Consider the following 24,780-nt stretch of genomic DNA (forward strand, 5'->3'; position numbering starts at 1 on the left):
GCTGCATGATAACAAAATTGACAAAGTGAAGGGGGTTTGAATGCATTGTATGTCCATGGATAGTATAGTATGCAAGAATTACTTGATGTGTTGAGCTGGAAGAAGATATAGTGGAGAGAGCTTAGCAGAGAGAGACTTGATGTAATTCTGGCTTTTTAGGAGACATTTGTTGCTACCAGATATCAACTTAATTTCAAGTGGCACTTTCTGCTTTCAAGCTGTTCAGTACAAAAGAAACTTGAAAATAGCTGGATGTGATAACAGTGGGTAGCAATGCAGCTTAATTATTCTGGCAGCAGGTTTCTACATAGGTAAGATCATCAACATAGAAACAAGAGAAAGAAATTAGTAAGGTTTCAACAGTGTTGTTGGATAATGTTAGAGCAGCGTACACAAGTAGAAGCAGAGTAGTTGTGTGCCTTTGCAAGTGTGTTTGCTTTTTGTTGGCGCTGCTGCACACAGAAGCTAATTTTTTGGCCTTCCCTGACAGAATTTTTACCATTCTGTAGAATTATCAAATAAGAAACCTTTATATTTAATGCTGATATTTAATATCTGGAATGTTATTTTTTCCATAAAATTTATAGCAACTAGATTATTTTTCTAACATTTATATGTGAAAAATATTTTAAGCCATACATAAAACTATGTTATCCATACAGTTATTCTTTTTAACAGCCAAACCAGAACCAATTGAAACAACAACTATTTTGTTCTTTGTTAGAAACCACAGCTAAGTAAATAGCCTATTCCATAGCAAGCTTTTGGTGGGAGGGGGCAATTGGAAAACATAAAACGGACTATTATCAAAGATTGAGATTGTTAAGCCTAAGTGACAAGAGAGGCATTTGATAAAGGCATTTTTATTATTCAACATGAGTCTAAAGGAAACTTCTGTGTACAAAAGTTATCTCATTCTGCTGCCTACCTCTACAAAGAGATTAGTAGAGCCTTGAAAATGAGTGTTACAGAGGAGGTCATAAAAATGCTTCTTTCTCCTCTCTCCTTTTTAGCTTCAGTTTTTGAAAAATTAAGTGGAAGTAATAATACATGGCAGTAATAATATATGTATGTACCTGCAAGGCTGACTGGAACAGAAACTATATTTTGATCATTGACCAATACAAAACACATTCCTTAAAACAAACAAAAATATTTTTTTTGTTTGGACAAAATTTTGTTCTCTGTTCAATAATTTAAAAAAGGCAAAGGATTCCCTTCTCCAGTTGTGTCTGACCCTGGGGTCATCTGGGCTCATCTCTGTTTATTAGCTGAGGAAACCAACCTTTGCTAAAGATGCTTCTGAGGTCATGTGGCTGCATGACTATATACTGTTGGCAATTTATTTCTCTAAAAGCTACATTGTGTGTGGATGTTTCACTCGCATACCAACAGTTGCCAACAGTTAATGATGTTAGAGGATAAAATGCATTTTTGTTGGTCAATGACCAAAATTTTTGTTCTGTACCTGTAAGCCTTGTTTGGTTCACTGCAGATGATCAGTCAAGTATCTAAATGTAAAGCTGGATGATGCAATCTGTACACAGTACCAAGAAACAAAAGTGAAAATGCTGTAAGCTTTAAAGCAGGGATGTCAAAGTCAAGCCCACGAAGTGCTTAGATCTGGCCCATGGGGCTGCCCTGGAAACAGCAAAGGACCGGACCGCTATGCCGCTATGCCTGCAAAAACGGAGCTCAGGAGGGCCATTTTTGGCCGCAATGGCCTCCTGCAGCCCTCTGCAGTGAAAATGGAGTTTGGGAAGATCATGCATGGTCCCCTGAGCTTTGTTTTCACTGGCAGAGGGGTAGCAAAACAAACTAAAAACAAAACAAAAGGAAAAATGTTTCCTCTTTTGCATGCAAGAACGGACAGGAAAGGAAAAAGGGAAAGAGGAAAGACAAAGAAAAAGAAAGATGGGAAGAGAACAAGGAAGGAAAAACAAGGAAAGAGGGGAAGGAAGAAGAAAGGAGAAGGAAGAGAGAAGGAAAAAGAAGGAAGGAAGCATGATTGGTTATAATGAGAGTGAGGGAGAGTCTGAGGGAAGTCCTGCACTTGGCCACCACAGGTGCCCCCGACACAAGTGACATTGAACTGGCCACGCCCACCCTGGCCACGTCCACCCCAGCCCCCCAAGGTCAAACACAAACCTGATGCAGCCCTCAATGAAATCGAGTTTGACACCCCTGCTCTAAAGTGAAGGAACAACAGATGAATAGTACCCTCGTCCCTGAACCCCAGAAATAACTTCTTAGGAATAAAAAGGAGCTTAAAAGAAAAATGGAACTCAAAATCTTGCCACGTATGTTTAAGAATGCCAAGCAAACCCCTTTGGATGTCAAAATTTTCCTCATTAAAAAACACACTTTTTGGAAAAGCCAGGAGGAAGTAGCTAACAAAGATTAAGTATGGTCAGCAGATAAGTCAAGGCTCAGATAGACAATTTGTTTTTATTATAAATACAAGTAGACCAAATAATGTCAAATATCAGTAACTGAAGAATCTTGCAATCCAGCCTACTCTAATGTAACAGCCCCAAAGTTTGGACACTCCATTTCTTACTCTCACTTTTATGTGGTCACCAACGTCTTTGCTAGACATTATCAGCCTTGGATAAGAGGGACATCTGCATCATATTTTGAGAATACTCTTATCTGGTCTTTTGTTCTTTGTTTCTGGCCTTGGCAGTTTTAATGTTCACAAACATAAAGCTTTCTTTCCAACCAAATTACTTTCCCTGGTGTCCTACTTATTGTTTACTTATTGTTCAAGTACAGCAAAGTTATGGTTTGCAAGTTTTGTGACTTTACTTTTACTCCAAGGGGCATTTAGCCTTGGATTCAAAGGTAAAGAAATGGTAGCTTAATTCATACAAATGTTAATTCTTCTGAGAATACAGTCATGCTATTGATTTTTCTTCAAAAAAATAAAACTTCACCATTCAAATATTTTCCAGGATCTGACATTAAAGAAGTTGATTCTGATAAAAAAAAAAAAAAGCATTGTTGGTCTTTTCAGACAAAAAAGTCAATCTTATTCTTAAAAATTATGAAGATATACATGCCATTTTATTTATATCAATTATCTACTTCAGGCTTATATATATACCAAAAGTGTGCACGTACTTAATTATTTAGTTTTCTGTGCTGTTCCAACTAACTAAATGCTGACTAACTTACAATTCCTATAATGTGTATACCGGTAGTTGCTAGCAAAAATGTAGGCAACGTTGGTCAATTGTCAAAATGAACAGTAGTTAACAAAAACTTTCTACAAAGTTGAATGTGCTCTTTAGTGCGGTGTTTCACTATTTCAAAATCAAAATATTAATTTCAATGGGTTCAGTGTTACCTTTTCTTAACTGCAAAGTTATTAATAGTGCATAAAAAAGACAACTGTCTCATTAGGTTTGCAATTAGGAGACAGCTCCACAGTTGAATTTGTCTCCTCTAACCTCTATTCAACAATACTTTCAATAGCCACTGGCTCCTCTAAGCAGCTGTGTGAACATTAGAAAATAAAGATAATGTACTTTTGCAAAGCCAGGGAAGGTTATTTAAAATGACAACTATAAATATCTAAATACTTCCAGCTAGATTTCCAACTAGTACTTTCAACTTTGGGAAAGATTAAGAAACAGTCATAACCTGAAACTGTTGAAATCAAGTCAATATCTAGAAGAATAGAGGCAGTCTTCGACTTACAACAGGTCGTTTAGTGACCTTCAAAGTTGCGATGCTAAAAAAAGTGACTTATGACCATTTTTCACATTTGCAATGGCTCCCCATGGGTATGTGATCAAAATTCAGACACTTAGCAACCCAGTCATACTTATGACAGTTGCAGTGACCCAGGATCTCCTTTTGTGATTTTCTGGCAAGCAAAGTCAATGGGAAAGCCAGATTCACTTCACAACCGTATTACTTACATAACAACTACTTAATTCACTTAACAACTGTGACAAGAAAGGTTGGAAAATGGGGCAAAACTCACTTAACGATTTGTCTTGCTTAGCCACATAAATTTTGGACTCAATTGTGGTCATAAATCAAGGACTACCTGCATGGGAAAAAATCTCCCTAGTTTTCCATACCTATACAACAAAAATATCTATCTATATACCTATAGAGGAGAACCCACAGTTCACTATAAACAACCTGCTGGGAATTTTAGGTGATACTGGATTAGTTGTCTATAGGCTGACACTATTGTTTATTCAACCATAGTTTCCAACTTTGTCACAAAAATAATAATCTAAAATGTGCAAAACAAAGCCTATGAAACTTAAATTTGTGGAACCAAAAGATTGTAATGGTGAAACGAAAACTGAAATGTTTAGTCACGATTGCATTTGATATATTTGGAGATAAGGACACCTTGCCAACCATGAAAGCCTAGGGCTTCCTCTAATAGGTTTTGGAACTATATAGCAGTCAGTAACCCAGGAAATATTGTATAGGGGGAAGGATGAATGGATTCAATTAAAAATCTCCTACCAGCTAATATCATCAGGAAAGAAACTGATGCTGAAAAGAGGTTGATATTTTTCAACAAGACAATGATTAGAAGTGTACTTTGAAATCAACCATGGAGAACCACAGAAAAGAAATATTTTGGAACGGCCTTCACATCCCTCATGTCAACCCTGAAGCTGGCTGGCTGAAGCCATCTTGGAGCTTCGGTATTGTCACACACTGGGGCTGAGGGATAGGGAAGGGGAATTAGAGATAACTGGAGTTGTGAAGTCAAAATAAAATACTTTCTCTTGGGAACCAAGGATGTTCTCACACCTGGCCGGAGGAAGGAGTGATATCACCAGATCAGCGGGTGCTGCCTTGATTGGGCCATGTGACTAATTGTTGGGATTGGGGGGGGGGGGAACTTTCACTTTTAATTGGGTGAAAACCAAGGGACCCTTCAGAGTCAGTTTTCACCAGATATGTGCCAGTATGATATTTCCAATAAAGCTATTCCTTGAGGAATCTACCTTCCTCGGAGTTTTGCTTGCAATCGATCTATTACTTGGAACCCTGACACCTTGGACATACTTTTTATTGAAAATTGGTGGAGAGAACTCCAACCTACAGAAGTGAAAGAGGCTTTTGCGAGGAAGACAGTGAAAATTCCAAAAACAAAATAAAGTCTTGGCCAACTCTAGAACCAGTTGGAGCTGTTATTTCTGCCAAAGGAAGTATTACAAAGTGTTGACTGAGCATTCAAATGTTTGCACCTGCTGTACTCACTTGATTTTTATTCTGATTCTGTAAACAAGTGTACTTAAATACTAAATACATATTCATACAGTATGTGAAGAAAGATGTACAGGCATACTGTGTTTTATTGCACTTCATAGTTATTGCATTTTTTTACAAGACCTTCCACCAGCACTTGCTGCATGCTCAGAAGATGAACAGCATTTTTTGCAATAAAGTATTTTAACTGAGGTACATACATTGTTTTTTTTTAGACATAATGCTTTTTCATATTTCAAAGACTACAGTATAAGTATAAACAGAAATTTGGTATTTATTAGCAAACCGAAAAATTCATGTAACTAGTTTTATTGTGAGACTTGTTTTATTGTGATGGTCTGAATAGAATCTATAGTATCTCTTAGATATACCGGCATGTTTAACTTTCTACTACTGAAAGATTCTGTTAATTGAAAAGGTTTGACTAGCAAGGCTAAACTTTTGAATGAAAAGGTAAACTGATGTATGTAATTCATCTTTACACTGATGAACTGCGGTTAAATAGTTAGCAATCTTCAACATATATTTAAATGTACTTTTCGTTGGTTAATATATTCACAACATAAAATAATATAACCAAACACCTCATTCTGCAAAACAAAATTTCAAATTTTAAAATAAAATTTGGAAAAATATAAAATTTGCAGATTTTTAAAAAATTATGTACTTCCAGATGCTCAAATATAAATATTTTATTTTAAATATCTTTTTATAATGGTTGGGCAAATTTGTAAATATTTAACAGCTAAAGGGATTTTTTTTGGTCTAATACTTCTATATGGTTTGATCCTGTTCCAGTGTTTAATGAAAAGGGTTTTTTTTTCCAGGAAAATAATAAAAAAGGAAAAATAAATATATTGTTCCCTCCTGAAATTACTAGACTTCTTTCAAATAACCAAAAGTGACAAAATAGTATATGAACCTCCATATTTTATTGAATTCTGTTAGATTACATAATAGTTACTTTTTAAAAACTAAAAATTTAATATTTTTAATTAAACCAGACATTATTATATATTTTTTCTATATACATTTCTGAGATTGTGGACAAAGTAACATTTTCTTCATCAGTGCTAAACAGTTACAGTATTAAAAAACAAAGTACCTACCTACTTTTTATTGTCTACATGTGGACATATACACACACAACTCCAAACTGTAATTAGTGTAACACTATGGAGAAAGGTTTTTTTTGAACCCAATGAATACTGTTGCCCTAATTAAGAACTAGGAAAGCCGCTCTTATATGCTAAGATTGTAGTGCAGTGAATAGCGTTTCCTAAGGTTAATTAGAAAGAACAAGTAACATGGCAGGATAGTCATTTCCAGTTCAGCAAATACAATTATTTCCTGAAGTATTTGTTAGTTGTTGTAGGAGTGGCATTAGAGCCATTTTTCCAATCAACTCTGATAAGTGCACATCATAACTATGGTGTGAGTTCTCCTTTCATCAGCACAATGGAATAATCGACCAATTATTATTATTACACAATAAAAATAATTATTGAAAAGAAGAAAAGCCAGTTGTGACAGAATCTGACCCACTAACAATCCAGTTTAGTAGGATTTTATTTAAATAAAAAAACTTGTGAAACATGTCATGAGATAAATTTACTCTTATGAAATTCCAAGGAAACCAGTAAATAAAGTATATGGCCAGTGAGCTATTCTGATAATAAATATTTCAAGGCAGGAACACATTATTCAGATTGGAGTGAGAGCATGATATCATTTCCTAAAAAAACAATAGTATAAACATTTTTTCCTGCAATTCTGATTTCTGAAATCCCCAACCCATTTTTGTTTATTGGTAGTGACTTCCTGTAGAGATAAGATTTTTTTTTAATGTATGGCTTCAAGAATCTGATTATTTAACACCACAAGCTATACAATTAAGATTCTTATTCCATAACTCCAGAGTATATGTGCAGTTTACTTTGGCTTCTGTCTCGCAAGGAATCTGAACAGGCCAAATTGCCATTGATAAAAAAAACCAACATTTTATTCTCAGATGTTACATTTTCAGAAATAAAGACTACATATAAATTTCCACAGTCACAAACATCCTGAAGCAGAAAATGATACTATCAATAAGAGCACAACAATATAATACTAACAATATCCTAGTTTTGGCCATTTCTGAAGGTTTTCAAACATAATTAAATATATACAAGTCTATTGAAAACTACCTTTGTTTTTCCAAGAACCAGTCTGCCTATGAAATAAATGGTTGTTTTTGATGTCTGAAACACTGATTTGTTCAAATAATGCCAACAGTCTACCATCAACAATTGACTTGTTTACATTAGACAAGGAAAATCTTGGTTTCTAGACTACATGTCTAGATGTCATAACTGCAGGGGTACATGTGACACACAAGCACACACACACCCCTTTCGTGGGCTCTGAGCAAGATCCTTTTCATTTGCTTTTTCAGGGGTTTGGGGTTTTTTGATGACAAAATTATTGCCTTAAACCTTGTAGAGCTGAAGGCTCATTCCACCCCTTAATGCCTCCTCCCCAAATTGAATGTTGGTTCCATCAACTTTGAAGGATAGCCCTTGCCATGCCATACAACACCTGGCTGAGAAAGAGTGTGCACTCCTGACCTGCAGGCTAGTCCATCCATATTATCCCCTGGGGTCATTCATCCTACATGGTTATTTGTCATCGCCTGTGTCTCTGAAGACAGAGAGGTAAAATAACCTGTTACATCATGTGGGGGATAGCAACAGAGGGACTGTTGCTGCATTCTTTTTGTCAGCCTGGAAGCTCTTACGTATGTAGTCATAAAGACCACTGCATCCATTCATTTCTCAAGTTAAAAATATTTCAGCCTGGATACTCAGTTATTCCTTCATTGTGACCCTAGAACCATCCACACCACTGATTATTCAACCTGAATTCCCAGCTATAGGTCGCAATTTCACTGCAGCAACTGTACTACAAATTTATCAGACTTTACTTGATACATTAACCGTCTTCATATACCTAGTTTAAAGTTTGTCTCACTCAGTTTCACTCACCTGCACATTACCTTCCATTCAATGCATTATTGAAATGTGCCAAAAATACATTGAAGGAAACTCTACTTTCACTTGCTACTTTTCTGATATCAAAGGATAAGGAAGGAGAGAAGACAATTAATAATACATATTGCTTTTTGAATCTAGCTCTTAAAGTTATTAATAACTATGCAACTAATTGATATTGCTAGATAAGCATCACATAAAGTGATAAGCCTGCAGGCTATTGCATCTCTTGCTGCCTTCCATGCCACAGGCATATTTAAACATATCAAACAATGTATTTTAAAAGAAAAAACACACTGCCAGATTCTAATATACTAATACTTTGCTGATTCTCTTTCCTCGCCTCCCAATTTACCTAAAGAAATTCAGAAAAAGAAAAGAGTTGAGAAAAGGTTTTATTTTAAAGAACAGTTTATTTCAAAACTTATTTCAAAAAACTTATTTATTTCAATTTATTTCCAAACATCAGGGGGGGTCTCAAATCAGGCTTGACTCCTGATGGTTGCCTTGAGTTAAAATATTTTGAAATAAATAAACTGGGAGTTGGTAGCTTCCAATCGCTTGCTGATAACATTGCTGATAATTCAGAGCGGTGGGTGTCACAAAAGTAAACAATGGGCACTGTGCAAGAAAAGAAACCTGATTGTGCTTTAGAACAAAAACATATCATTTGTGTTCAAAAGCCAACAACAACTTATTCTCTGATCTTAGCTTGCCATTCAGTGGTTAGAAGTCGAAGAGTTAGGTGTTCCATCAGTCAGTTCTCCCCCTACTTTGCATCTGGTGTGGCTATAACGCTTAAACTAATTAAAATCAGGGCATGCATAGTGTAGCTAAACATTTTAGATCCACCGCAGCTATTGAATTATTGAACCTCAGGGGAGGGAGGGAGGAAAGAGATCGGCAACATGAAAGCAACACGTTGAGCTTCCCTCGTACTCCGTAATCAAGAGCTTTACGGAGACCCGATGAATCACTCTGTGAACATCCCACCCACCCACCCCAATGCCAAACACACACTTTGCTTTTTTTTTTTAATGCTGGCGCAAAGGTGGAAACGTGCGCGCGTTCAGCCCCTCCATTGAAAACCCACCCCAAACTGTCCCTTCCTCTGCAAGCACAAGAAAAGGGAGGGATTCGGGAACCCAAAACCAAACCAAACCAAACCGCCAGCATTTCCTACCCCGCCCGACACTCTCCTGGGCGGGTTGCGCAAGCCAAGCCGGGACCAAGGATGGCAGCGTCGGCGTGCAAAGCAAGAGGTGCTGCTTTTAGTCTATCGGTGCTACACACACACACACACACACACACACGCACGCACTCCTCCTTCCCAGTGCGCCCGATCCAAGAAACGCCCCACCATCCCCTTGCGCCAGCAAGGCGACTCTTTGGACTTGTCCAATTTTTATTCCCCAAAGTCCCCTTTCGAAAAAAGGATGCCAAAGCCCACACCCCTACCCGCACTTCCCCAGCGCACCACCCCAGTCACCTTTCCCGTCTCCGTAGAGCAGCCGCTCACCAAGATCCCCATGACATCCGTCCAGAGCCTGGCGAAACTTTCGGGGACGCCGGCGGTGCTGGCGCTGGCCCCCTCCTGGGTCTCGGCAGCCGAGGCTTGCTCCTCTTCCTCCTCCATCGCCCGCTGCCTCTCAGCCAGCGCGGCTCAACACGGGAGCCCCGCAGAGGGGAGCCTGGCGCCGGCCGAGGGCCAACCCCCGCAAGCCTCCAACCTCTCGCCCGGCCGCCGCCGCCGCTGCTGCTCCAGCCTTCCTAGCCGGTTATCTTTCTGGCCAGCCTCTCCAGCATGCCGCCGCCGCCGCGTCCTTTGCCTGGCTCTCCCTCCCCGGGGAGGCAAGGGAAGAAGGCGGGAGGCCGCCGCCGCCGCCGCCGCCGGACTCGGGCTTAGCTCAGCTCTCCTCGGCGAGCCAGAGCGCCTCCATATCCCGCACAAACTTTGCCTACTTGCCGCGGCCAAGCAACAGGCTGGCAGAGCCGAGCGAGGCGCGAACCATCTTCTTTCTGTGGAGGGGGGTGGACCCTCTCCAGCCTTCAGGAGGTGGGGGGAAAAACCCGGAGGGTCCCTTCCCTTCTTTCCGGCGAGGGCAAAAAGAGGTCTGGACCAAACAAGCGTAGCCAGGTCCTGCCAGGTAAAATTGGGAAGGCGTTAAGCTTTCAACTGGTCGGTGGAATCACTCTGGTTCTCTGCCCTTTTCCCGACATGGACTCTCCCAACTCCACATGACTCCTAGATCGGGCTCGCTCGCTCTCCGGGAGAAAGCTTTTAAGCAACAAAAGGTGCTCTGATGTCAGCCCCTTTGCATGGCAATGAGCCCCAGACAGACGAACAAATATCCTGGGGGAAAGGGCCGAGCCGCTGAAGGCTCCGATTGTCCGTGTTTCCCATCGCATTATGGCCAAACTTGACTTGACTTAACCCATCGCCGCTCAGAGAGCTAAATGGTTAAGGAAGCCAAGCCAACCTCCCAAGGTTTCAGACGTGCAAAACAAGCAAAACAAAACAAAATTCAAAATAACAACCACCACCTTCTCTTAGCTTTTCAGGAAGCCTCTTATCGAAGCTTGCCTCTGCTGCTTTCTTCGCCCGGGAATGCAAATTTCAAGCCTTGACACTTTTGTCTATGTTCCCCTCGCTTCAGCACTGGCACACGGTGTCTCTGGGCTCTTTCACGTTTCAGCATCAGAACACAGCTGGCAACAGAGCCTTGCTCGTGGCTCCTTTGACGCTTTGGGAAAAATCCATTTGCGGGGAGCACAAACAAAATGCAAGTTTCCTGTAGTGTGACAGGAATTCAGCTGCTTCCAAACTGCAGAATAGACCTGACCCCTTCTTTCTTGCATTTGCACTCACTTAATTATGTAGTCACCCACCAGGAATATCTTAATACACTTAAAATGCAAAAGGTACATTGATGGTTTTATACAAGTGGCGTTTGATCAGAACCGCACTTGGGATACCTGAACTTTTCATGCTGGGCTACATTTGTGAACTGTGGCACATGAAGAAACCCCTGTGCACATTCAATTTATGAATATTCAATAAGTTGAGGATATGAATCAGTCAAGATGGTCCAGACTCCACACCTCCTCTCCATGACACATTTCCCCATATGCAAAAAGTCTAAAAACTTGCTTCTGAAATAGTCCACAATGCAGCACTCGTGCATTTCTCCCTAACTTTTCCTCATCTTAATTGTTCCATCTAGTATTTGCTACCTGGTTTGACATCCTCACATTCATATTCCCTGTGGCTGTCCCTGGGAATGTAGAAAGTGCTGGTGAGTTCATGTGGACATATCAGAACCTCAAAGAAGATTTTTTTAAAAAAAAACTTACAGAGGACTTTTGTGAGCAGCCTAACATAATCAGCAAGGGCATTGTGCCTAAAGAATTCAACAATGCCTTGTTTTCTTAGACAAAAGTAATAAACAAAGCACCAGCACAATGTTCAAAGAGAAAAAAATTACTTTTGCCAAACATAGCTTCTTCACACAAAATCCTTTAGAAAGGGCGCAACTGAATCAAAAGCATTATATATCACAATCCTAACCATGTTTATTTACCACTGCCAAGAGTTAGGCATAAAATTGCAACCTAAGGATACTGTAGCAAACCTTTTTGTTTTGATTTTTAGTAGAAAAGCCTCAGTACAAATAGAAACAAAACCCCCAGTATTTATGAAAACTATTTTTCTTAATGAAGTAAAATTACCCATACTTTTTTGAAAAGAGAAGTTATAATTTGTTTAAATGCTTAAATGCCTTAGGGAAAAAGGCATTGTAATGGTGCAATTCCTTCTCCCCTCTTAAATCTCACCTAAGACAATTCAAAAGATCCGAGTGTTTATTTAAACTGCTGCCATTTCCATTTAAATTACTAGGCCACCAACAAACAATCTGAAACAAACATACTTGAATTAGAAAGTTGTGCTACCCAAAGCTCTCTGTTTCAATTATACAGTGAACTGCATAGAAATACAATGAACTTTTATGGGGAAGTCAATGGGGAAGCATGTTCAGATTAACTTGACAAGCATGTTACTAATTTAACAACTACAGTGATCCACTTAACAGATGGGGCAAGCAAAGTTATAAAATGGGGCAAAATTCACTAACAAATTTCTCACTTAGCAACATAAATTTGGGGCTCAGTTGTGGTTGGAAGTTGAGGACTACCTGTATTTTCCGCCTATTTCTACATTCATGCCCTATCAAGGTATTGGCCTCCACAACCCATTGGCCATAGCAACTGAGGAAGGCAGCTGATTAGAAGGAAGTTGCTTTGGAAATCCATTCATATACTGTACATCATGAAGGCAAGACTAAATAAATATTCATGTTAGTGCCATTTATAAATGATATTATACACACCAGGGAGAAGTCAACAATTAATCGCTGACTGAGCACAGGCAAAAAAGCTGGCCATTGATTCATCTAAAGGGCAGCATCCCTATTTAAGGATTAAGGATTTCCAACTGCCGACGCATAAAAGCCCAATCTTACATGTCTCTCACATACAATCCTAAGAACCTAAGGACCATGTCTAAAGGATCATGAATTACAGCCTAATTCACAATGTGTTATTGAGACAATAAACACTCTGGGGAGGGAGAAGCATGTTAAAGTCTAAACATTTTACTACTATACTATGTAAAGTCTTCACAAGATCAGAGTTCACTTCATTAAATGCAATGCTTTGAGAAAGGAGTATTTTATACACAAACACATACACTAATCAAGCTGTTGTCAGGGTGAGCTCAGGAGGTGGAAAAGGAGAGATCAGAGACAGAAGAAATAGAGAGCAATAATAATGCAGTAATTGGTGTGACTCAAAGCATTTTTGCCCTGCACCTTATCCCAGTGCAAGCTATTTCTAAACTGGTGAGGCAGTAATGCTGCACTTATGCAGCTGCACAACACAATATTCAGCAAGATTTACCATGGGCAAAAGGGTATAGGATCATATGAGGTCTCCATTTTATCCGTGCTATCTTAATCAGCCTTCTCCAATCTGATTTTTTCCAGTTGAAATTCAGCACAGCTGGTCATGACCATGGCCAATTTCCATGCCAATTCAACAAAGTTCACACATCATTCAAACTTGGCAACTTACATGATAAATATCACACAAGACTCTACAACAACCACATACGGAAGCATATCAATCCCACACAAAGCACCACAAGGAACTTTATACTCTTCATCCCATCATGGTTCTCCTCTTACAGGGTCTCCTAGTTAAGGGATATTAAAGCTGAAGGAAAATATTCCCAATTTCTCCATGTTCATAATGCCCAGAAGAAAAGAAAGAAAGAAAATCCCCAAACAACTGTAAAGTATCATGAATACTCATTAAAAGATTTCCCATCTCACCCAAATCTATTAGAAAAATTCTTGCTTCTTCCTGGTTGAAAGAGTTGTAATGAATTAACCTAGGGCAATAGGAAAAAAATATCAGGTGACAATTGCAAGGGAGATACGCAAATTTAAAAATCAAAAGCGGGGGAGGAAGATAGACTTTCTAGCTATGATATTGATTGATATGTACTGAACTCTACTTTCACCCTACAATTTAAAAATTCATACTGAAGTATTAATAGAGCCGTGGTGGCACAGTGGTTAGAATGCACTATGACTATTTCTGCTGACTGCCAGCTGCCAGAAATTTGGTAGTTCAAATCTCAAGATTGACTCAGTTTTCCATCCTTCCGAGGATGGTAAAATGAGGGCCCAGATTGTTGGGGAAATGTGCTGATTCTATAAACTGCTTAGAGATGGCTGTAAAGCACTGTGAAGCAGAATATAAGTCTAAGTACTATTGCAATTGCAATTAAACTGGAAAATCCTGAAGAAATTTGATCTGGTACTTGATGGGTGTTAGGCTTTTGATGGACAACACAGGCTGCTTATCTTTCATGTCCCCTGAATCCAATATAATTCTACTTCTACTTCTTGTGGAATTGCATTTCCTCAGTGAAGCAGCACAATGGAGTTCTCTTGCATTCGGATCCTGCTAGAACAGTGGATGGAGGCCATAGACTGGACAGCTGCTGGTGCACAGAACAAGTTGTTCTCATAACTATTACTTGTGCCACCATCATTCCACTACTGGATTACTGATGTTTTGGGGGTTTGTCTTTGAAGACTTCTCAGAAACTCCAACTAGTTCAGAATCCAGGGGCCCAACTGCTATCAGGTCAGACCTAGTTCATGACTAACTCATGGCTATCTTGCATGAGATGCACTGATGATCAGAAGGTGTAATTCCACGGGCTGGTGATTAGAAGTGAGCAGTAACTGGGTCCAAGGTGGGCAGAGGCGTGGGCACATCTCCCTACTTATCAGTTGTTGTTTTTTTAAAGAAGCAGAACCATTTCTCAGGCTTACATAGTCATTGCACAAGCTCACAAAAATTGGAGACAATTATTGGTTAACAATAGCTAGTGAAATTGTTAGAACTTTAAAGTTAAATTTAATTATATAAATAACTGTTAAATAACTACATAAAAGAAAGTGCCTCCAATTAAACCCATCTTTTGTGCATTCAAGCACTGATTTTCACAAATAAAAAAGGAAGGGAATGTTATGTACATGTTATAAAAATATTTACTGTCAGGAATAAGGAATATATCAGAAATTGTGTTAAACCTAAATAACATATCTCTGTTAATATATGATAAACCTATCCTCCTTTAATTGTATTTAACTCAGAAATATGGTAGCCAATGTCAGTTATGCATTCATTTATTCCACAGGTTAAGTAATATAATTGAGTATTTCAATATGATTAATGCAGGTTTTAAAATAATATTAAACATACAAATGCATTAAAATCTTCATTGTCGTATTTAAAACAGCACAGTAATTTCTGTAATGTATACAATGTATATAACCCATATATGTGCTCCGTTTCTGCTTGAAATATGTTTTGAAATTGATGGAAGATCATTTTGATCTTTATTCACAAAATTCATACAGCCCAAGTGAGTGCAAAATGACATTTTAGTAATTAAGAGGAACTGTTATTATTATTATCATTATTATTATTTCAAAAAATTGAAACAGCAAGACTTCATACATGCCTAGAATTAAGAAGACATTTCCTGACAGTTGAGGTAGAATTCATCAATTAGTTGAATTCTATATCCTGTAGATAGAAACAAATGATTCTTATCATACTACTTGAGTTAATCAGAGCAGTAATGTTAAGACTCATCACTGGAGGCTTTCAAGAAGAGATTGAACTGTTATTTGTCAGAAATGGTGTAGGGTTTCCTGCTTGGTCGAGGGGTTGGACTAGATGACCTACATGGTCCCTTCCAATTCTATTAATCTCATCTCATCTCATCTCATCTGACTCTCATCCATCCAAGCTCTGCTCATTCTCTTTCTGAATTTTATTTCTCCTGACCTTGTTCCTGCAAGGTTCCACTTATGCATCCGATGAAGTGGAATGCAGCAGAAAAGCTTACACCACAATGCATTACATCTTGAAGTGCCACAAAATTCTTAACTGTTTGGAATGTATTACTAATACAGTTACTTTCTTAAAAGGTCTGTAGCTGATGTAGGATGCTACGCAGAGAGAATATCAATGGTGCTCAGGCCCCAGTCCTATCAATCAGCAGGATTAAGTAGGGCCAGGCAGCTGCCCTTTACCTACAACCAGCCAATATGAAAGGCTCCTCAGAGATGAAAATTGACACATAGTGCTCTAGAGTTTTTTGCTGCCCTTATTTATTTTATTGAATTTGTATCTGCTTAGTCCAATCACAGTAGTTTCCTATTTCAGTAGGTCAAGATAAACAGGGATAAATATGACTGTTCCAGGTAGATATTACCCATCTCATTTTCATCTGCCTACTTCTTGAGGCAATGCCAAACAGCCACCATTCTGTGGACAGTACAGAATTAAACTAATATTCTTGTAAACAATTAATGAAACTAGGATCTGATTTTTGTTTCCATTAAAAAAAAAAACTATGTAGACTTTATCGACATAGGTGAGCTACTTCCTCTATAATTCTTTAACACCAACCCCAAATCTAGAAGAATCAATCAATCAATAGAAAGGCTTATCAAGAATCATTAGTGCAGTTGTTAATTAAAGAAATTAATCCTCTTTCTCTTTTCACACGGATGAAAAACCAGCATCCTCTCCCCCTTTTAGAGAGGAAAACATAAATGTGCCAAATCTGAGTACACAGAGGAAAGATATAGTCATCTTAGTGATTGTGGCCAATTTTAAATCTAGATTTCTGGTTCAGCAGCTGTTGGCACCTGGTTGACCTTGTCTGTGCAGACTGTTGAACAGAGTCAAGCCCATTTAGTACTTGAGTGGCATTTCTCCATGGAATATCAGGGCTGTATGGTAGACTGAGAAGTTAAAACGAAGGCTATATTATATCCTGAAAAATTACCCAGATTAGGGTACCAGGAGTCGAACTCAACTTAAGGAAGGGGGACTCCTTGGTTAAAGCATAGATTTTTAACACTGTATTATTTTTTTTTACTGAGTCAAACGGAAAATGAAAAGCTCATATCCTTTTCACTATACACCAGTGTTTCCAGCAATAGCATCATGTCCTGTGCAGCTCTGAGAAATCCTTAATTATGTTGCAGCAGCATTTATAAACCTTTCCTATTATTATTCAGCAACTTTATGAACCAAATACCTGAAGTGTTTTATTTCCAGTATCTAGAGCCATAATTAAATATAATCTCAGAGGACCAGAGCTATAATGACTTTACCACTTGTCCATGTTTTGTTCCTTCCTAATAAAATAAGCCAAAATCTTGCAAACCATGTCCTAATCACATATAAAACTGTTTTCTATTTTTCTCAGTACATAATATCCAACAAATGCTTAAACCTAACAAATTTCCAGGACTGACAGTACTAACTTGTTAAAGATAAGGAATTTACACATAGCCTTGTTAAGCCTAAAAATAAATATAATGGAGACAAAAAGAAAATAATTTACAATGGAATGGTAGGCATAGAAATAGAAATCACAGCAAGAGTAAAAAAGTTTAAGTTCCAAACTTTCTTGAGCTTCATCTGGTGCACGGATTGCTTAAATTGATGTAGGATTAAAATAGTGGTGTTCTGTTGCTCTATTTTGATACTCCGTTTTTTCAGGAACTGATTTGGCTCTACTGTTTATTTTGTGAAGAACATAGTGTTTATGTGTTTATTGTGTTAAATCACTGTAATATCAAGGAAATGAACTTGTTCTATAATTGGGTTGAAATGAAGATTAAATGTGGGGTAAAAGCTGTTAAGGCTCAACAGAATATGAACATTTTTCCCAATGATGATGAAAATATAATCAATGAATTTCAAGTGAAGGGTTTCTAGTAGGTAAGAGCTGAGAAAGTGTTGTTTTGGGTTGGTCAAGTAGATGTTGACATAATATGGGAACATTCATGTGCCCACAGTTGTTCTATCTGTCTGTCCATCCATCCATTATCTGTCTGTCTGTCTGTCTATCATCCACCCACCCACCCAACTTATATAGTCATCCATTTCAAACCAATGGGTGGTGAACAATCATAAAAATAGTTGAATCCCCTTACAAAAATAAATTAAATAAAAATAGAAGTCAAGAGATATTACAATCTGTCAGTGTCAACATAACTAGGAAATGGGACCCTTCCAACATTCAAGTCCACTGGTACAGATTTTCAGGGTCAGGACCTAATCTCAGGATGATGGTATTCCAGAGGGCATGTACTATGGAAGGAAAGACATGCTTCCTTTTCCCCACCATCTGATATTCTTTGGCTGTTGGGACCTAGAACATGACAGTAGAACATGACACCTTGCCCAACAGTAGAAATAACTGGAAGAAGATGTTCTCTCAAGTAATCTGGTCTTAAGCCACAAAGGGTTTTAAAGGTAACAACAAGCACTTTGAATTGTACCCCAAAACATACTGGTAACCAATGCAGCCCCATAAAAGTGGTATTACATGTGTCAAAAAGCTGACATTATTTACAACCCATGCATTCTATACCAGCTGAAGCTTCTGAATGCCCCACAAAGGCAGCCCCATGAGATGCACATTGCAGTAACCCTGAAATGTTGTTGACAAAGATGAAGTAGTTATGAGTGAATACAAGTGAAAATATGAGTGAAAATCTAGCAAGGTATGCTATACTGACATCCATGATGATTGTCTGGAATCCATGTTTGCCAGGGATGTTGGAATATTGGGTATCAACAACATCTGTGTTAGCTAAAATAGTGTTGTTGGAGAAGCTGCCAATGGATTTCAAACTTCAGTCTGAGATGTTTGTTGTATAACTGGGAGTGATGGCAGGATAAAGTTGGATTGGATTGGATTGCCTAGTTTATGAGTTTTTGGAGATAGGTAGAAGATGCCTGGTTGGGTTCTTGGGATTGCTCCATGTATGTCCTTAGGAAGTTCTTTCATCAGATTGTGTAGTTTTTCCTAATATACTACTGAGAAATCTGATAATAGAAGTTGGACCAAACCATAGCATTGGAGATATGCTTCTCAGCTTCCTAGGAAAAATCCTTCTTATTCACAAAGGTAACTGTCACTGATTATTATGGCAATTTTGTTCCTAAGAATTTGAATGGCTTCTTGTTTTTACTTCTGCTGACTGCCTACAATTTGGCAGTTTGAATCTCACCAGGCTCAAGGTTGACTCAGCCTTCCATCCTGAGGTCAGTAATATGAGGACCCAGATTGTTGGGGAAAATATGCTGATTCTGTCAACCACTTAGACAGGACTGTAAAACACTGTGAAGTGGTATATAAGTCAAAGTGCTATTGATATTATGTAAGCTAATTTTTTAAAAAATTGATGATTTTGTGGCTTGATCTTGTTGGCAAAAACATATCGAACCAAAATCCAATTACAGGCATCAGGATTTTTTTTTTCATATATTTGGAATTTGGCTATTTCATTCTTGCAGATTTTTAAATAACTAGGGAGAAGATTTCTGTTCTTTCCACAGATAACACTGGGACGCAAGGATGAAACAATTCTCATGAAAAGAGGCTAAGGATTTTGAATGAAGAACAATTTAGAAAATTTGTTGTCTCCTGTAAGGAGAACTCAGTTGAAAAGTAAATGTTTTTACCAAATAGTATACAAAGTAACCAATTACTTTATTTCACATTATGGGGATTTCTATAGCTTAACATTTCAAATTATGTTGAAGAAACACAGAAAAAGATTTTGAAAGAGAGTGAATGCAGACTTAATAATAGTTCAGTCATTTTCTCAATTAGTATTTTGAGCAGGTAGTGAACAGAAGGATTATTATTAATAGGAGAGGATGAGTGGGAGGAATTTTTCTCTCCAAGACCAGTCAAATGCATCAGTGAGAACACAATAGCTTTCAGGGCTATGATTGTATTGAAATGCATTTTTTCCCCAGAATGTGTTACATGAGCAAAGTAAAGAGATTCGCTGCTTTAAAAACATGTCAAAAATACAAAAATGTGCATCTATTGAAAGAACTAGAGTAATAATGTTTCAAGAAAAAATCACATTTTGCCTAATTCAGAATGCATTCTTTATGACAATTATGGAAATTATGATTATGGAAACTGACTTGATATTCTATTTAAAAATAACTATATATTCATTCAGCATTTAAGCACACAAAAATATTTATATCACTGCAACAAAGTTGTTACAGGAGACATAGTCACTTTTCTTCAATTCAGCTAAAGAGATTCTTGTCTGTAAAAAGCCTTCCCTGTTTCCTTCAGCTGCAGGATCAGCAAATGTGCCGCAGATCTAAATACAGAGAGCATTCAAATGTCAATGCAGCATCTAGAGCAGAGGTGGGAAATTATGGCCGCTTTATGTGGACTTCAACTTCCAGCATTTCTAAGCTAGCATGGCTGGCTCAGGAATTCTGGGAGTTGACATCCACAGGTCATAAAGGGGCCATAACTGTCCACCCCTGATCTAGCATTTCAGACAAATGTGCATTTGAATCTGCTACTTCATTTACATTTTGATGTAGCAAGCCCTGTACAATATTTTTAAAATATAAATAGAAGCTATATCAAAACTATTCTAAACTGAACATATTTTGCTGAAATTATACAATACTTTGATAGTAAGACTGTAGTGAGATATTTCAATCATTATAGCTTTTCCTTTTAAAACCCTCAATTTGCTAAGCAAACTAAGGAATGGAATGGATCAAAGGTATGTCACACTAATCAAATAAGAATGAATAACTATGTGTAATCTTAAATCCAACTGAGTTCAAGAAACTTTAGATAAATACCTATATCGTGGCTACTTCATCAAGGCAAGTTAAAGAATCTAAATTCTTTAAATATATGAAGATTGACTGAATTAGAGTTCTGCAAACTAAAAGGGAAACAAATACCAATAATTATCATATTCTTTAAATAGGTATTTCTATATACAAGCCAGATGTTTTCCTGGAATTAATTTCTTCTGGTTGTGAGGTCTAACCAATGAGAAAGAAATACCTGCATATGAATTAGTTAGTAGTTTCTAAAATAACAGTATATATTTGATAATCTTGTAACAAAGTAATGTGAAACTAGAAAAACATTTCCTAATCTCATTTTAATTGTCCATTATGATTAACTGGAATATTCTGAAGAAACTTGTGAAAATTATTTTTGTAGAAGTATGCAATTTGCAGATGTATAACCCTGAGTATCTGTGAGGTGTTTGAGCAGAGACAGGTATCACATTTTCCTACACTATGACATACATTTTCTCCTTGATATTGGCTAGAAGAGAGATCTGTGACAAAATAACAGTGTGGGATACTTCAGTGCAACATTAAAAACCAATCAGCTTCTTTGCTTCATTATGATGATCTCTGTTTTCTTTTCTGCAGCATTTTTCACCATAAGGATGGCTCAGAAATTCAGAATGTGTGGAGTCTTGGTGGCCTTGTGATAAACTGTGGCAAGGCCACCAACACTCCACGCATTTTGAATTTCAACAGCAACAGTCTATTGTTACACAAAAAGAGTTGCATCAGAACACTATACGGCAGTGTGAGAACCCACTGTAGTACCCAGCAAGCCAAACAGCTGGAAGGTAGGTACATATGTGAACACTTTAAGCAGAATGGGTACCCACAATAATTTGTCACAAGATGTCTGTGCAACACGGTGGGGAGAGAAAGGAAGAAACAAGGTACAAGACCAGCCAAATGGCACCCCCTGCCATACATCAAAAATCTTTCAAAAGCTGTACAAAGCAGCTTCTGACATCTGTAAATGGGCATCACTCATCGCCCAGAGGCTACCATATGAGGACAAATTATGCATTGTAAAAATCGCCTGGAGGTGGGAGATACTTCCAATGTAATCTATCGCATCCTCTGCATGGATTGTCCCTGTGGCTATGTGGGACAGATGGGCAGAAATCTAACCACCAGATTGCAAGCACAAGCAAACAGTTAGACAAAGAGACCTGTACTCATTGGTAGCATCACATTGCAATGAACAAGGACACACACTCAACTTTGCAGCTACTAAGATTGTTGGATGAGCAGGCACAAAAACAGCCAGGGAATTGAAAGCTGGGAAATAGGCCTGTTGTCAATCATCAGGAGTGCTGCCTTACCACCAGCATATCCAGTACTTAGAAGGTGAGGACTAGACAGCACAAGCAAAGGACAGCCAAATATTTTAAAGCCAGCCATCAACACATCCCAATCAGCATTTGAAAAGCCACACACAACAGGCACCACACAGAGAACAGCACACATTCTGCTAGATATAAGTTCCCTGAAGATGAGCTCCAGCACAAGTTTGAAAGCTCGCAAGACAACCTCTGGTCCCAGTGACTGACACAGATTGGATCCTGCAGCATTATCCTGGGACACAAATATTCATCTTTATTCCTAGCGTAGTGTCTTCACAGTCTGTGTCACTGCCAAATTGTTTCCATCTATCCATTTCCCCAATTCTTGCTCTTTAATACTATTTTAGTATGTCATGCAGATTGGAAAACTTTAACTCTCACCAATATTGCTTCATCTGGATTTCAGAGTAGTTCTGCATAAGCTTGTCCCTCACAAGTCAGATTGGTTATTCCAGTATATTTTAGATGAAAAAAAAATGTGGTTGTATGCAACTGACATAACTGACAGTTGTCACATATAGCCTGAAGCTGGAAGAAGACATCATCAGAGACAAAAAAAATAACACAATATCTCTTCACTTATAGCTTCCAAGGTTAAGGATTGTTATTGGCACCTGTATATATTTTGCACAGTAGAATAACACAGGATGTCTTTTCAACTTTTTAGTCTAACCTACATCGAAGCATATATTAGAAACATTGCAGGAGGCAGAAAGAATAGTCAATTCAGTCCCAAGGAAAATACCTTGAAAGAAAGTATAAGGAACAGGCATAATCCAGAGACAGAAAAGTATGAAGAACTGTTAGCATAAACTGGATCACACTGTGGAGAAAATAGCAGAAGGAAAACCAGACAGGCATGCTCAGCAGTTGCTCATATATGCAGTTAGCATCAGAGAAGTCCTCTTAAATTCTTCAGGGATTCAACTGCTTTCATGGAATGTGGTCTCCTTGTTCCTAGGGAATCCAACCAAGAATTGAATGTGCAGTTTCCATAAGAAGCATATGGAGTGATGAGAGAGGAACAAGACAAATCATTCCCGGCAATCAGTAAATTCATTGATGTCACATCTGAATTGCACACACGTATTCATTCTGTATTATGCTCTGCCACCTCCACCTTTTGTGGATTTCAGGGTATGAAGAAGAATCTTTAAGGCCAGGTATCCAGGCCGTGAGTCCTGTTCTCCCTCTGAATTCCTGGTTGCCTAGCTTCATTTGGCTCCTCCTCTGAACCTTGCCAACTAATATATTAATTGAGATGCACAAATTCTTACCCCAAACTGACAGGTCGATAATGTCTTCCATTTATCATGTTCATATCTGTACATGCCTTTGACATGAATAGGTCCCCTGGCACAAATGGTATTCACCCGACCCCTCTTGTTCCTTTGCTAATAGGGTCCATCTGAGGGGCTTCCCCTTTGTAAATATGGGGATAATTTTAGTTTCTTTTTGAGTGATAATATATGCTTTGTAAAATATCACAAAGACTTCATATTTTCATTTTTCGCAAACGGAAAAATTCTAGCACGGAACCAAATAGCAAATTTGCTTGTATTAGATTACAGACATGTATATGCAAGCAGTTTCATCTCTTGAGTCTTGTGCAGACAGCTTTTAGCAGTGAGTTAAATACATTTTTTAAAGATCTAGCAGTGAAGCTATTCACATTCCTTCCCAAAAGAAACAAAAAGGCATTAAAATCACCATGTAATCATGTGCGCCATAACTTCATCCCTCTGGGAGCTGCAAGAATGAGGGAACACGCCAAGGCTTGCTCTCACATGCCACACAGTCTCTGATCTCAGAGGCTGGAGTTGTTGACAAGTCACATGTTAAAACTTCCAAATGGATGGGCGTTCAGCAACATAGAACCCTATGTTTGCCTAGCTTTATTTTGGCTCCTCCTCTGAACCTTGCCAACTCATATATTACTTGAGATGTACACATTGTTACCCCAAATTGACAGATCTATAATGTCATCCATTTATCATGTTCATACATGCATATAAAGGTATGTTATTATTTAACATGGAGAATTGCCTCATTATTTGGGATAGCAAAAGCAACGGATGAAAATAAAGTTTCCTTGAAATGTGAGAAAATATAAAACACCCTTTTGGGAAAAATAGCAAGGATTTTGGTAACTGAAACATGTTTATGTATTAAAATGTACTTGAACATTGCCATATGCAGAAGTGAATAGTTACATAGTATATTTGTGTGTTTTTTCTTCCTTTCAATCATGTCTTATTCTTGGAGACTGCCTGGAAACGTCCTTGCAGTCTCCTTGGTAAGGTTTTTTAGAAATGGTTTGCCATTGCCTCCTTTCTGGGACTAAGAGAAAGTGACTGGCCCAAGGTCACCCAGATGGCTTTGTGCCTAAGGTGGGACTAGAATTCATGGTCTCCTAGGTTCTAGCCTGATGCCTTGCCAACAAGTTCAAACTGGCTCTCCATAGACACTGGCATATTTTGATAACCCTGTTCAACTACAACATCATCTAATTTCCAGTTCTTCTATGTCATTCCGTTTCAGCACGTTCTGAAAAATGTACAACATAAACAGACAATCAAATACAACAAAGAGAACCGGGGTCAGTGACTAAGTTAACGTCTCCTAAATGCTCTGGCAAAAAGATCCGTTTCCTCATTCTCCAAAAACCCACCAGGGAGATTTGTATGCAAGGTGTTACAAATCTATTTTAGAGATTTGGTTGCATTTCCTTTCTAAATTTCACTTTAGTATATGTCAGGTAGTAAATTCGTGACAGAAATTAAGGATTACTGCAGAGAAAGACTGTAAGTCCCTTTCCATAAAAGCAATACAAATAAGCATTACTTGTG

The 24,780-nt window shown here is 38.2% G+C and overlaps 1 protein-coding gene across 4 annotated transcripts in view; it reads right to left on the reverse strand.

Annotated features, from left to right (window-relative positions):
• The window catches only part of LOC113439673 (SAM and SH3 domain-containing protein 1), a 571,432-nt gene that overhangs the window by 124,017 nt on the left and 422,635 nt on the right, over positions 1-24,780 (reverse strand). The window contains exon 1 of one of the 4 annotated variants that reach the window (XM_026705638.2): positions 9,802-10,273. The exons of 2 other annotated variants lie outside the window; for them this stretch is intronic. In XM_026705638.2, coding sequence (XP_026561423.2) covers positions 9,802-9,918 — 117 coding nt within the window. In that variant the 5' untranslated portion in view covers positions 9,919-10,273. Of the gene's footprint in view, positions 1-9,771; positions 10,274-24,780 lie in introns of those variants that run through there. One more of the 4 variants, XM_087939642.1, reaches the window with a different exon arrangement.

The sequence above is a fragment of the Pseudonaja textilis genome, chromosome 1, assembly GCF_049901715.1.
Source record: "Pseudonaja textilis isolate UNSWEBS1 chromosome 1, rPseTex1.2, whole genome shotgun sequence".
Lineage (NCBI taxonomy): Eukaryota > Metazoa > Chordata > Lepidosauria > Squamata > Elapidae > Pseudonaja > Pseudonaja textilis.